We start from the raw sequence: 13,122 nt of genomic DNA on the forward strand, positions 1-13,122 counted from the left end.
CAATGCAATATATATTAAGAAAAAAAAAGAAGAAGGTAGCAGGAGGGGAAGAATGAAGGGGGGGGAAATCGGAGGGGTAGACGAACCATGAGAGACGATGGACTCTGAAAACAAACTGAGGGTTCTAGAGGGGAGGGGGGTGGGAGGATGGGTTAGTCTGGTGATGGGTATTGAGGAGGGCACATTCTGCATGGAGCACTGGGTGTTATGCACAGACAATGAATCTTGGAACACTACATCTAAAACTAATGATGTAATGTATGGGGATTAACATAAGAATAAAAAAAAAAGAATGAGGTTTTAAAAAGACCTTTTCATCTCCCCTAAAAAATTGCAATTGGGGGTTTTTATAGTTCCATCATGTGAAAATGTTGGGGAAGAAAACTTCACTGAAATAAATATTCTCCTAAATCCAAAGGGAACAGTTCTGTGTTATTTAAGCTGTCAACCTGGATCACTAACTACAGGTCATTGTTTTTGGAACATCTCCATGTCAGTGTTCTCAGTCCTTAGAGAAGCACGATAGGGCTACTTTAAGTTTGGTAGAAAAATTAAGTAAGGATATAGATCACTCACTTTTGTCAGTGTCTGGGAATCAGTGCTAAATAGTGATTTTGCATTTTTTTAAGAAAATTCTAGAGCGGTTTTCCCAGCTTTTCTGTGAGTTATCAGCAATAGGATGTGGATAACTTAGGGAAAGCTGTGTTTTCCAATGTAGTGGATTACACACACATACACACACACACAAGCACTCATATGTGGAATATAAGGAATAGCACAGAGGATCATAGGGACAGGGAGGGAAAACTGAATGGGAAGAAATCAGAGAGGGATACAAACCATGAGAGACTCTTGACTCCGGGAAATAAACAGGGTTGCAGAAAGGGAAGTGAGTGGGTGGATGGGGTAACTGGGTGATGGGCATTAAGGAGGGCACGTGATGTGATGAGCAATGAGTGTTATATGCAACTAATGAATCAATGAACATTTTTAAAAAGTTTAAAAATAATGATTTGGTCAGATTTGTACCTCATAAATAACAGGATAGATTAGAATGGGGGTTGGCAAACTATGGCCCATGGGCCAAAGCTGGCCTGTTGCCTATTTTTATAAATAAAGTTTTATCGGAACATAGCCACACCCATTCATTTAAATATTGTCTGTGGCTGTTAGCACACTACAACAGCAAAATGGAATCATTGTGACAGTGACCATATGGCTTACAAACCTAAAATATTAGCTATCTGGCTCTTTACAGAAAAAGTTTACTGACTTCTGGGTTAAAATATCCTAAAACTGGAGCACCTGGTTGGCTCAGTTGGTTAAGCGTCTGCCTCTGGCTCAGGTCATGATCTCAGGGTCCTGGGATCAAGCCCCGCATCGGGCTCTCTGCTCAGCAGGAAGCCTGCTTCTCCCTCTCATTCTCCCTCTGTGCTCTCTCTCTCTCTCTCAAATAAATTAAATCTTTAAAAAAAAATTTTAAAAAGAATATCCTAAAACTGATTAAGGAAGCCACAGACCACACTGATCATGTAGACTCATCAAGCATCTATTAAATTTGACCAAGAAATACCTGAGCTAGGGCAGAAAAAAAAAATGAAAGAAACCAACATAGCCATCGATGAAGTAGTGATATTTTTTCCTAGACCAGTATGCCTAGTGTAAAGATAACTAAAATTAGGTCTTGGGCGCATTAGTAAGTACAGCTTCAAACAAAGTTCTTTGCCTTTTATTATGCTTGTGTCCTTGTGAAATAACACACATTTTGACATAAAGTTGGTATGTGACTTGTGCAGAATTTCCCGTAAACCAGAGAGGAAAAGCCAGTGCTAAATTCTATATTTTGATCCAGTAATTCACATGTGACCCTCTAGTTCATGGTGTGTCTTAGAGATATCAGATCACCCCCTTCAAGACAAATAATCACTAAAGACGGTCTCAGGGTGTTCAAGACAGGAAGTCACAACGTGGGGACAGGCTTGCTCTGGCATCACTGCATTCGATGGTCAGATTTGGATTGTGATCTTTCACGTCCTTCAACAGCTTCTGGATTTCCACGCTAGATTCATCTATCTCCAACCTGAGTGTCTTTAAGGGGCTGTTATTCTGTTTTAAAGCCTCAAAGAGCACCGTTATTCCACTTTGCCCCAAGATATTCTGGCCCAGGTCCAGAGTTTCCAGCCGCGGAGTGCTGATGAGAACAGATGCAAGACCCTGACAACAGGAAGAAGTGATGGAGCAGCCACAGAGCCTGTGGGGAAAGAGCACAGAAACCCAGCCGGTTCTTTCTTAGAACCTACTGTGTTACCAGGCACACTCTTGGCTTGCTGCGGAACTAGTAGTAAAAAAAGTTTTTTTTAAATAATAGTTTTCTTCGTGGAGCTTATTTTAGTGGCTCCCATCAGAACATTGAAGACCGTGGACGATGGTACTGGAACAGGGTTAGGGTAAATTGGCCAGAGAAGGATTAGTAGCTTTATGGTGGTTGGTGAATTCTTCATTGGGAAAGTGATAGGAAAAAGTGAAAGGAGGAGGGTGAGCCATTGCGGTAAGTGTGGGATGGAAGCCAGCATAGATGAAATGCCCAGCTGGGAAGGAAGTCTTGTAGACTCCTGGAAAAACCTTCAGATTTTATCTGCAGCGGCCTGGGGAGCTTTTGAGTCTTTTGAAATGGACGTGTCCTGGTCCAGCTTGCAGACTGAAACAAACCTGGAAATCGAGGACCAACTCTGAGACTGCACAGCACTCCATGTGAGAGTTGGCAGCCCAAATGAGAGCGTTAGCACTGGGAGTGTAGATGGTCATCTGCTTGGTATCTGGAAGGAGGTGCCTCAAAGTGATGTGAATGTGAGGTGTGATATGGAGGCAGGAAGAAAAAAACAGAAGCCTTTGAGTTGGTGAATAGACAAACACTGTTTCCTCCTAGAACTTACAGTGAATTAATTATACTCTAATGTGAAATATATTAGCATCACCTCCATCCCTCATCTCCTTGTCCCAGAGCTTTTCCAGACTAAAAGATGCATTTGCCAGTGGAGGACAGAGGGCGGGACCATTTAGGGTAGATACGCCTCATGCTGGCTTATATAGAGTCCAGTGGGCTGACCCAGGCCCCCTCAGCCATGGGCCCTTGAGCACTCCACCACCTGCGCATCTATATGCTGCATCTCTAACCATCCTTCTGCTGCCCCAGGCACTATAATAGGCATTGAAGACACAGGAAATGCACCCCATCCCCTCAGAAATAAAACAATCGATAAAGGGATTAACGAGTTGTAGTATATTCCTACAATGGGATATTGTTGCACCATATAAAGGAATGAGGTATTTATGCTTGCTACAGCGTAGATCAATCTTGAAAATACTATACTCACTGAAAGAAGCCCAACACAAAAAGCCACTTATTATATGTGACTCTCTTTATATGAAATATACAGAATTAGTATGGATAGCAGGATAGGTATAGAATGGAGACAGAAAGCAGAGGGGTCTGGAGGCCCCATATGGGGTGATCAAACAGACTAAGTATTCCAAAGCTATCAAGTTGTATACTTTAAAATGGCTAATTTTAGGTGAATTTCACTTCAATAAAAAAAAAACTAAACAAAAAATTATAGTTCTACTAATTGTGCCATTTTCCTACCCAATCAATAGAGAACAGAGCACTTCAATAGGATAGTCAGGAGATCTGGAACTATCAAAACTAGTTTGTTGTCCCCCATAATAGCCAAGGTGAGAAGTGAAATATTAGCAGATAGCCCTGCAAACTGCAGGGTCTGAGTGCTCTAGTCAGAAAAAAGGAAACCAAACAGTAAGAACAAAGACCTTGTGGTGGGAAGGAATGGTGTGTGTTCTGGGAACTGAAAAGAAGCTGGTTGAAGATGTGCCCCAAGGTGGGGAGAAAAAGCCGAGATGAAGTTAGAGAGAAAGGGGCTCGGTCATAGGGAACACCCTGAGATTTGGTAACAAATATTGATTCACGTGCTTGCTGCATAAAACTTTGTCATGAGACTGACAAGCCCACAATGTAACTCCATAAATGCATGAAGTGCACCACTGTGAGAAGTCGTCCTATAGACAAGTCATGCATACCATGAGGGGAAAATGGAATGTCAGAAGTCACGGCTAATAAATATCAGATGGGATCTGAACCACATTTTGAAGTCAGAGACCCTATTCAATATGTCTGCTATGATGCTGAGTCCTTGGACCCCAACTGAAAAAGATAGACCCCAACCTGTGGACACTGTGGATTTGCTTGTTCAGCATCTTCCAACCTCTAATTCAAGGGAGCTCAAACTTAGAGAATATTGAAATCTTCTGAAATATCTCTAAAGATTTTGATGCCAGGCTCTACTTCTCCTAAATTTAATCAATTTTGTGAGGAGCCTGACCATTAAGAATTTTAAGAGTTCTCCAGGGACGACCAAGACATGAAACAAAAATCGCCATGTGTTCTGGTGTTCTTTCTCATCTCTACAAGACTAGGGAAGCATTTACATGACCCAGATTCAGTTTACATTAGGGTTTTAGTTGTAAAATACGTTGCATCAATGAGATGCATTTGATGGAGACTTGTGAGGGAGCAGTGACGCACAGCCCACCATCCTGTTGGTGAAGCCACTGTTTCCTGGGGGCAGTATCCCTCCACGGTCCCCTGGGCACTGAGCTGGGACAGGCCCACTGTGCCCTGCTCACTGGATCCCAGCAGAAGCAGTATGCCCCTGAAGCCCACTCCTCTGGAGGCCGTCCCCACCTGTATCCCACTCCTCCAGGCCCTCTGAATGACTTTGAATACAGGTAACTGGGTGCTTACAATTTCTGCAGGGATTTACCTCCTAAAGCGGAGCAGGAGAGACACTACTGCAGTCTACATTCTAAAATATCTAAAATAGCTCAGATAAAATATCTCCAAAACACCTTAAAAATGAGCAAAAGCACCTACCCTAGACATCTTAGGTTACAATTTGGCTTCTTCAAGGCCTCACAGAGAAACCACGATCCAGTAGCTATGGGATTGAGACCCAGATCCAAGTTTGTTAAGCTCGAATCTTCTTGGAGGAGCTTTGAGATGTACCTGCAGCCGCGTCTGGTTATGTTGCAATGGGATAACCTGCAAAGACAATCCCATTCGTCTGTGACTTACACCCTGTGAGGTGGTTACTTCCAAGAGCACACACCTTCTACTGCGATATATATACGTTTAGGTAGGCCTGTATGTGAAAACATACAAGTGAAATGATGATGATTACATCATTCCCACCCTGCCTAGGTGGCAGAAGGGTAAACTGGCCTTCGTCCGCCACCTTTTATAAATTATGGAGAAGCAGATGCACATCTCCAAAGACACAGATTTTCCTAAAGCAGCAGCGTAGCCTATAGGTCAAGAACTTAGGCTCTGGGGTCAGACAGACCCAAGACTGAATCTGAGGCCCCTATTATGCTCTGCATGGTTAGGTTCTACTTCTTTCCCTTTAGAGAGAGGTGTTTTATGTTTTATTTCATGTCTTGTATTTAATCGTCTGAGCAGAACGGTGGCACACCGAAAGCTCAACATTCCTGATATCTTAGTGACTGGGTTTCTCATTTAAACTCTGCAGACTCTCCTACAAGCTTAGGCTTCTAGGAGTCCTCCAGCTAGGAGGCCAGACCACACAGGAGGATGGTCACATGGTAACTTTAGGCAGATGGGTCTGCAGTGGACCCTCCCAGCCCTATGCCCCAAGCATGACACAATTGCAACAGAGGCTGTGGATCCTGAAGTGCCACTGCTAAGAGCGATGGAGGAGGACCAGACCAAAAGACACCATGCTTCGTAGTGTGTGAGATCCTAAAGTCATCAGTGAACCTGAGGAGTTTGGGGAGGAGGATGGTATAAAAGTATAAGATTAAGTTTTGTATGTTGTCTAAGTGGAGGCTTGATCCACCGTTGACTCTATGTATTTAAAGCAATGATTGCTGGCAACTCAGTTGATAGAGGGGGCTTCATACCTACCACACAGATGTGACCACATGCAAGCTAAGTGGCTAAGCATTGGTTTTCCAGTTAGTAAATCTGAAATAAAAGTAACTATATCATGAGGTTGTAAAATTTGGTAGAGTCCCTCATACACAGTGTGTGCTTGATGAGGACTGGACATTTTTTTATTGTCTGTTTAGATGCCTAAGCTAACTCTCAAGATAGGATGTCACTATGTAGACAGCCCTGTGAAGTTTTATGTTCTTCGTATGTCTACCTAAACAATATTCATTAGATGTTTTCATTTTCTCTGTCCACCACCAAAAGCTGAATACTTGTTTTCTCTTTTTAGTCTTAAATGACTGGTGCATGTCTGGATTAAGGGATATCCTAGATTAATACAGAGTTTCCAGGACCAGCTGGAAGCCATAAAGCTAAGGGGCAGACAGAAGTTTCCCAGTAGAACAAGAGCCTCAGAGAAATCAAAGCCAAGAAAAGATTTCTGAGCAGATATAACCCTCATACTCTACACAATCTCTTGAATGTTACCCTAACTATGTATGCTTCTAATGGGAACAGGTACTCCATGCTGGGCTTGTTCCCATATAACAAGGGCAAATGACAGCCCATGGGTCAAATCCAGCCCACCCCCTGTTTTTGGTGAATAAAGTTTTATTATAACACAACCACACTGATTTCCTTACATGTTCGCTCAGCAATGGCACAGTTGAATAATTGCAAAAGAGACCATATAGCCCACAAAGTCTAAAATATTTACTATTTGGCCCTCTGCAGGAAAAAAAAAAATGTATTGAGCCCTACCACAGAACTCAATCCATTCCCAATTATGGGAAGAAAGAGATCATGTGTACTTTAAAAACATACACAAAACATCAGAACTGAGAACCAATTGGTTATCCCATATTCCCAGCATAGGAAGAGGCGAGAAGGTAATCCCTGCCCTGAAAGACATGCAAATATTAAAATCTGTTTCTGCCTGTCCTTTCCCTAATTTGTAGCAGGATCTTGCCAGTTTCATTCAAGTAGAATCATTAAGTGCTCTTCTATCTGTCCTACCTGACTCCAGGTGTGTGCACACACAGACTTACACCAGATTCTGTAGTTGACAGTCAGGGTAACTCAGACCCTCACACAAAAGCTTTACCCCACCATCCCCAAGGTTGTTGTTGGCCAAGCACAGGTGCGTCAACCTCTGGTTGACAATCAAAGCAGAGGAGAGCTCCTTGCAACAGGCTTCTGCAAGGTGACAGTTTTCCAACCTGCAAAAAGCACCACACAATTGGCAAGATGGTTAGAACATTTCCAAAGCCCAGCCTCCTCAGCTGACAGCCCTTCTTGTTAATTCTACACCCTCTATATATTGTGCTCATGACCAAAGCCTGAAGGACCATGAATGAGAAAAGGGCCAGCAAAATGCATGAGTCATCCACCTCTGGGAACCAAAACTGGGAACTGGGTGTCTACATCAGTCGGAGGTCCGATATGGGTTTCCCTGTATGTCCCGCACTACCATTGCTCCTCCCCGTGTGGCCCCAGACCTAAAACGGAGATGCTCCAGGGGAAGAAAGGCGGGACTTACAACAGCCTCTGCAGGAAGCACTTTGGGTGTCTCAGAGTCATGCACAGCAACTTGGTGCACTCGTCCGGGAGCTCATTGGCTGTGAGATCCAGGCATTTCAGGGACTGGTTGACTTCAAGGGCCGAGGAGAAATCAGCCCACTGCTGAGTGGTGTCAGAACAAGACCCCAGCCTATGGGATAAATGGGGGGAAAGTCATTCTTCTGAGAGGACACAGAGACCACATCAGTTTATTATGTTTCCCTGAAGATTATACCCTTGAATTCTATTTCATCCTACTCCAATAGGTGCTCAACCCTGGCCTGAATTGATCTCCTTTGCTTCTTCAATATCCCCGCTGCCATTTGATCAACATCCAACATCATCTAAGAGAAAAAAAATCTGTAATATAAGTATGCATGAAGTTTCACTAATGTGGCTGTTATTTCTCAAACCCTACATTTTATACAATCACTTTCCCTGCCTGAGTCTGTCCTAATCCCACTTAGATTTAAATATGCAATTCTATAGGGAAAAAATTGACGCCTGATACTCAGAAGCGTCAACCTCATGAATTATTAGGGAATATGCAAATTAAAACAAGGAGATACCATTTGACACCTAGGCAGCCAGGTCCAAAATTTGTTGAGTTTAAGTGTTGCAAGAATAAAAACTGGGAACTCCTTCTGTTGATGAGCATATGAATATAGTACAGCTGTTTTGGAGATCATTGAGGAAATCCATTAATCCCTTATACTGGGCTTTAAAACCCAGCTACTCTTGCACACAAAGATCAGACTACAGGACTCTAGTACACGTCTGTTGTTTGCATCATACTCTTACTATGTTCAAAATCTTTGCAAATTACTTAACCTTTGTAATATCTTTCCCCATCTGTGCTTTGCAGGGAGACAATACCTTCATGTTCCAACAATTAGAGAATATAATCCATCCATATTCTGTGCCCAGTAGAATGTATGTCATAGGTAAAATTGGGAGTTCTTAAAATGAGTACATTTCTTCCCTCAGATTAGCCTATATAATAAGGATGTCCTACGTTTACTTAAGTAATTGGAATACAGGGTGGAATGTGAAGGGTCTCAAATCGTGTGAGCATAAATGGGAGATTCTGAGGCAGCTATTTGTCATTTTGGAGCTTCAGTGTATCCACTTAAAACATGCATTACCAAAGCTTCAGAGTAACAGATGTTTTTCTAAGTAAATGAGACACAGCTCAGAAATCATCAATATGGTAAGAGCTGCCCTTTGCGCCTGGCCCCTATGCGAAGCACATCACATCAATTCTTAAAACCCCGCTTTATGGATGAGGAAGCAGCTCAAAATCCTAGTGGTCATAAATGTTAGAGCAAGGATTTGAGCTCATTTCCAAATCCAAAAAACAATCTGTGCTGTTAGCCAGTAAGGCAGGCTGCCACTCAACTAAATAGAGGGAAGGAAAAAGGGTCCCCTAGAGACAGGTAATGACAATCGGAGCCCTCACTAGGAGGGCTCACTGAGGAATGGCTCAGACCAGACATACCAGGACCCAGGACACTGGATTCTTCTGCAATGTTACTGAGTGGTCATGATGGATGCTCTGAACCACAACGGGTAGACAACACGGGGTCTAAAATACCAAGTCCCCAAGCTAGAGGGGGATGCAGAATTCTGGGTGTTCCTTTGCCCTCGGGGCTCACTCTTCAATGCACGAGACAAGCTGACTGGAGAAAGAGAATGTGCACGGGCTTTCTGCCTCTGTTCGAGACTATGTCCACTGTTTGGCATGGTGTCCTGACATGTGGCTCTGCCTTCCTTCCAGTTCGGCCAGAAGTGCAGGGGGACAGGGGAATGCGGCATCCCCCGATGGAGAAGAGCAAGGACTGTGAGATCTACCTCAGATACCGCAGATTGCACCTCGGGTGCCTCAGAGTCTCACACAGCAGAAGCAGCAGCTTGTCACTGTGGACGCCACCTTCCAGGACCAGGTGTGTCAGAGTCTTCTTACCAACAAGAGCTAGACACAAGTCCCGGTAAGCATCAGCAGGGGAAACATTTTTAATCCTAGGAAAAAATGAAAAGGGATTCCGTCTTGAGTGCTGTGAACGCAGGGAGAGGAGTGGTCTCCAGACAAGGCGGACAATGGGAAGATGGTCAAGAAAACCACTGATGTGAAGGGCAGCTGGAACGAAGAGAAGCAGGGACTGCAAAGGAGGTAGTCTGTGGTGGTGGGAGGAAGATGGGTGGGATGCTGGAGGGCTTGGTCACCCTTGTGACCTGGTTCATGCTGTTCTTCAGAGGAGCTGTCTATCCTCTCCTTGAGTTTTGTGTCCTACCCTGTATCTCCTTCAGCATTCAGCTCCCATCCTCCTCCTCCTCGATGCCTGACTTCTCCTAGCAAGAATAAGCTATTTCTTACTATCACCCCACACGGCCATTTGCATTCCCACAGATCAGTTTCCACTTAGGTTACACTACGTTATCGTTTATGAGTTAGCAAATAAATTAGACTCTTCGAAGGTGTGGACCATGAAGAGTTGGGGGTTTTGTTTGTTTGTTTTATTTCCCTCTCTGCTAGCATGAATGTTGAATTTCAAATAGGATTAAAATAAATCCTAGGTGGAAAAGAACATAGATTTTCTCTAATCCAACTGTGGGCTCCAAGAAATAATTCAGCATTAAAAAAAAAAAAATAGTAAGATTTTTTTCCGGCACCTGGACTGTGCCACCTTCTTTAGAGTAAGAGTCAATCAAGCTCGTGTTATACATAATGAATCTAGCTCATAAGTGATCCTGTGTGCATAGTAGGAATAAGTGGGAAAGCACTTTCTCAGGACCTCTTTCTGAAGCATGCTTAATGCATCCTAATTTGGGATAGACTCCGCACCCACCATTATTGCCCACTACCCTCCTATTTCAGATGTTCATTTTCACTGGAGTTCTAGAGGCTCTTCGCCTGTTTTTAGGTTGTACCTCCAAACCTGGCAATCCATCCCCCTGTTGGCGGGGGTGGGAAATGGATACTCTCTTCTCCCTAAAGCCACACTTCTTCCTAAACCCACAGTTGGTCTTAGAACCCTTGACCCTTCATTGTCAGATAATGAATGTTCCCTGCAGCTTATCCAAAAGAGGCTTCAAAATGAAATTTCCAGCACAGAGAGAACCAGATTAAGGGGGATGCCAGCCTTTCAGAACCCCTGCTTACATGGTCCTAAACTCTTAGCAGAACAAATTACAGGTGCCTTCTAATTCTTGTTTCTCATGTAAGGCCTTGAGCATTACAGAGCAATGTAAACTTTCAAGGCCATACAGAAGAAATTGCTGTCTTTGCTGACACCAACCCATGTCAGATTTCGTTGCTTTGAACACGCAAGTCCCATGGCATTCTGAGATAAGCAAGTCAACTGATGTTTGGCAGAGGTATTTATCCCAAGTAAATAGCACATTTTCGGCGGCTTAATTAAACTTTCTAAGGCATGTTGTTCTGGGGAAGTGGGGGGTAGTTTCAGTAATGTATCCATCTGTAATTTTGAACAGAACTTATGAAGTTTATCACTTGGACATGTGTTGGTTGAGCGTTTTAAACCCTAACAGTCACCTGCCCAGGCGGCTCCATCATGATTTGCTTCTGCCCTAACCTACCTTACTCAGACTCCTCTCTGAATCCTGTTCCACACACTGGTTATAAATTCACCATTGTCTCGCCGACACGTTCTTATTCATGTATTTAAAACGGTGCTTTCTGGAATATTTCCCCAGTTCCCACCAGGTGCCCTTCTGATATGCACGTACCTATATTTCCCACAGGCTGAGTTTCAAATATGCCCATCGCAGATGTATGGAAACACCGGAACGCTTGGCCAAATTTCAGGACAATAACTCAATGCAACATACGATTCTCCCACTAGCCACCATTTCAATTCTTTGTATTCTGAGCACCTGGTTGGTCAGAGCCTGGTCAAATAGCATTCAAATAGTGCTGCCACGTTAAAAACGCCTGGGGATCATCGTTACAGGATTGGCGTCTACTTACACCACTTTCTGGAGATGACAGGTGACATGGGTGATTTGCTCACAAAGAATCCTCACTGAGGAGTGACTTAGGAAGCTTTGGCTCACATCCAAGAAGCACAGATTCTCGTTTGAACTGAACAACGAGCAGAGATCGATCCAGAGATGGAGAAAGACGTGGTCGTGCTGTGACCTAGAAGGAAGGGATGGACCAGAGCACCTATTGAAAAGCTTGTATGGGAGAAGTAACAAGAATTGGTAGACAGTCCCCCAAAGGGAACCACCAACAAAATGAAAAGGCAGCCTGCAGAATGGGAGGAAATATTTGCAAATCATGTATCTGACAAGGGGTTAATATCCAAAACATATAAAGAATTCATACAATTCATTTTAAAAAACTGATTTAAAAATGGGCATGGGGTGTTATACACAACTAATGAATCATTGAACACTACATCAAAAACTAATGATGTATTAGAAGTTGACTAATTGATCGTAATAAAATTTTTTTAATTAAAAAAATGGACAGAGGAACTGAATAGATGGTTTTCCAAAGAAGACATCCAGATGGCCAAGAAAAGATGCTCCACATCACTCATCATCAGGGAAATACAAATCAAAACCATGATGAGCTATCACCTCACACCAGTCAGAATGGCTGTCATCAAAAAGACAGGGAGTAAGTGTTGGGGGGATGTGGGGAAACGGGAATCCTCGTGCCCTGTTGGTGGGATTGTAAATTGGCACAGTTATTAGGGAAAACAGTATGGAGTTTCCTCAAAAAATTAGAATTACAGTATGATCCAGCAATCCCATTTCTGGGTATTTGGAGAAAATGAAATCACACTCTTGATAAAGTATCTATACTCCCACATTCACTGCACCATTATTTACAATACCCAAACATGGAAGCAACCTAAGTGTCCACTGACAGATGAATGGATAAAGAAAATATGGTAGGTGTATCTGACAGAATATTATTCAGCCACAAAAAAGGAAATTTTGCCATTTGTGACAACATGGATGGATCTGAGGAGCATTAGGCTACATGAAATAAAGTCAGGCAGAAAGACAAATACTGTCTGATCTTCTATGTGGACTCTAAAACAAAACACCAAACAAACAAACAAAAAAACATGAATTCCTAGAACAGATGGGTGGTTGCCAGAGGCAGGGTGTGGATAAAATGGGTCAGAGTGGTCAGTAGGTACAAAGTTTCAGATCGAAGTCCTGGGGATGGTAGTATGGGTACAGTATGGTGGCTCTAGTTTAAGAAAAGCATAAAGAATTGTTAAGGAAAATATGTGAGGTGTCCAGAATGTCTAGGGATGCCCTGGACTTGTGCCCCACATGTAAGCTATAACACTGAACAAAGTAAAGTTCCATCCCTAAGCTGAGCATTGTGCTCCCCACCTTGAATGGCAAGCCGGCAGAAGAAATTCTGGCAAGAAGAAAATTCTGACCCTAAGCCACAGGGAGCAGGACACTCTGCCCTGTTCCTAATGCAGCAGGGGATGAGGCTGAAGACGGGGCACTAACAGAGTGAACAGGGCAGGTCCTTACCGGTCAGCCTGAGC

At 43.3% G+C, this 13,122-nt stretch overlaps 1 protein-coding gene across 1 annotated transcript; it reads right to left on the reverse strand.

Moving 5' to 3' along the window:
- Window positions 1–1,713: 1,713 nt before the first annotated feature.
- LOC102726524 (NACHT, LRR and PYD domains-containing protein 2) lies at window positions 1,714–11,765 on the reverse strand (the record flags this gene model as incomplete). Its single annotated transcript, XM_081810528.1, has 6 exons — window positions 1,714–2,251; window positions 4,946–5,113; window positions 7,069–7,239; window positions 7,560–7,730; window positions 9,431–9,598; window positions 11,568–11,765. Coding segments are annotated over 6 exons (1,180 nt in total), but the record flags the coding sequence as incomplete, so codon positions are not given.
- Between the last annotated feature and the right edge of the window lie 1,357 nt (window positions 11,766–13,122).

The sequence above is a fragment of the Leptonychotes weddellii genome, unplaced genomic scaffold (assembly GCF_054177405.1).
Source record: "Leptonychotes weddellii isolate Sample4059 unplaced genomic scaffold, ASM5417740v2 HiC_scaffold_2823, whole genome shotgun sequence".
In the NCBI taxonomy this organism is placed as follows: domain Eukaryota; kingdom Metazoa; phylum Chordata; class Mammalia; order Carnivora; family Phocidae; genus Leptonychotes; species Leptonychotes weddellii.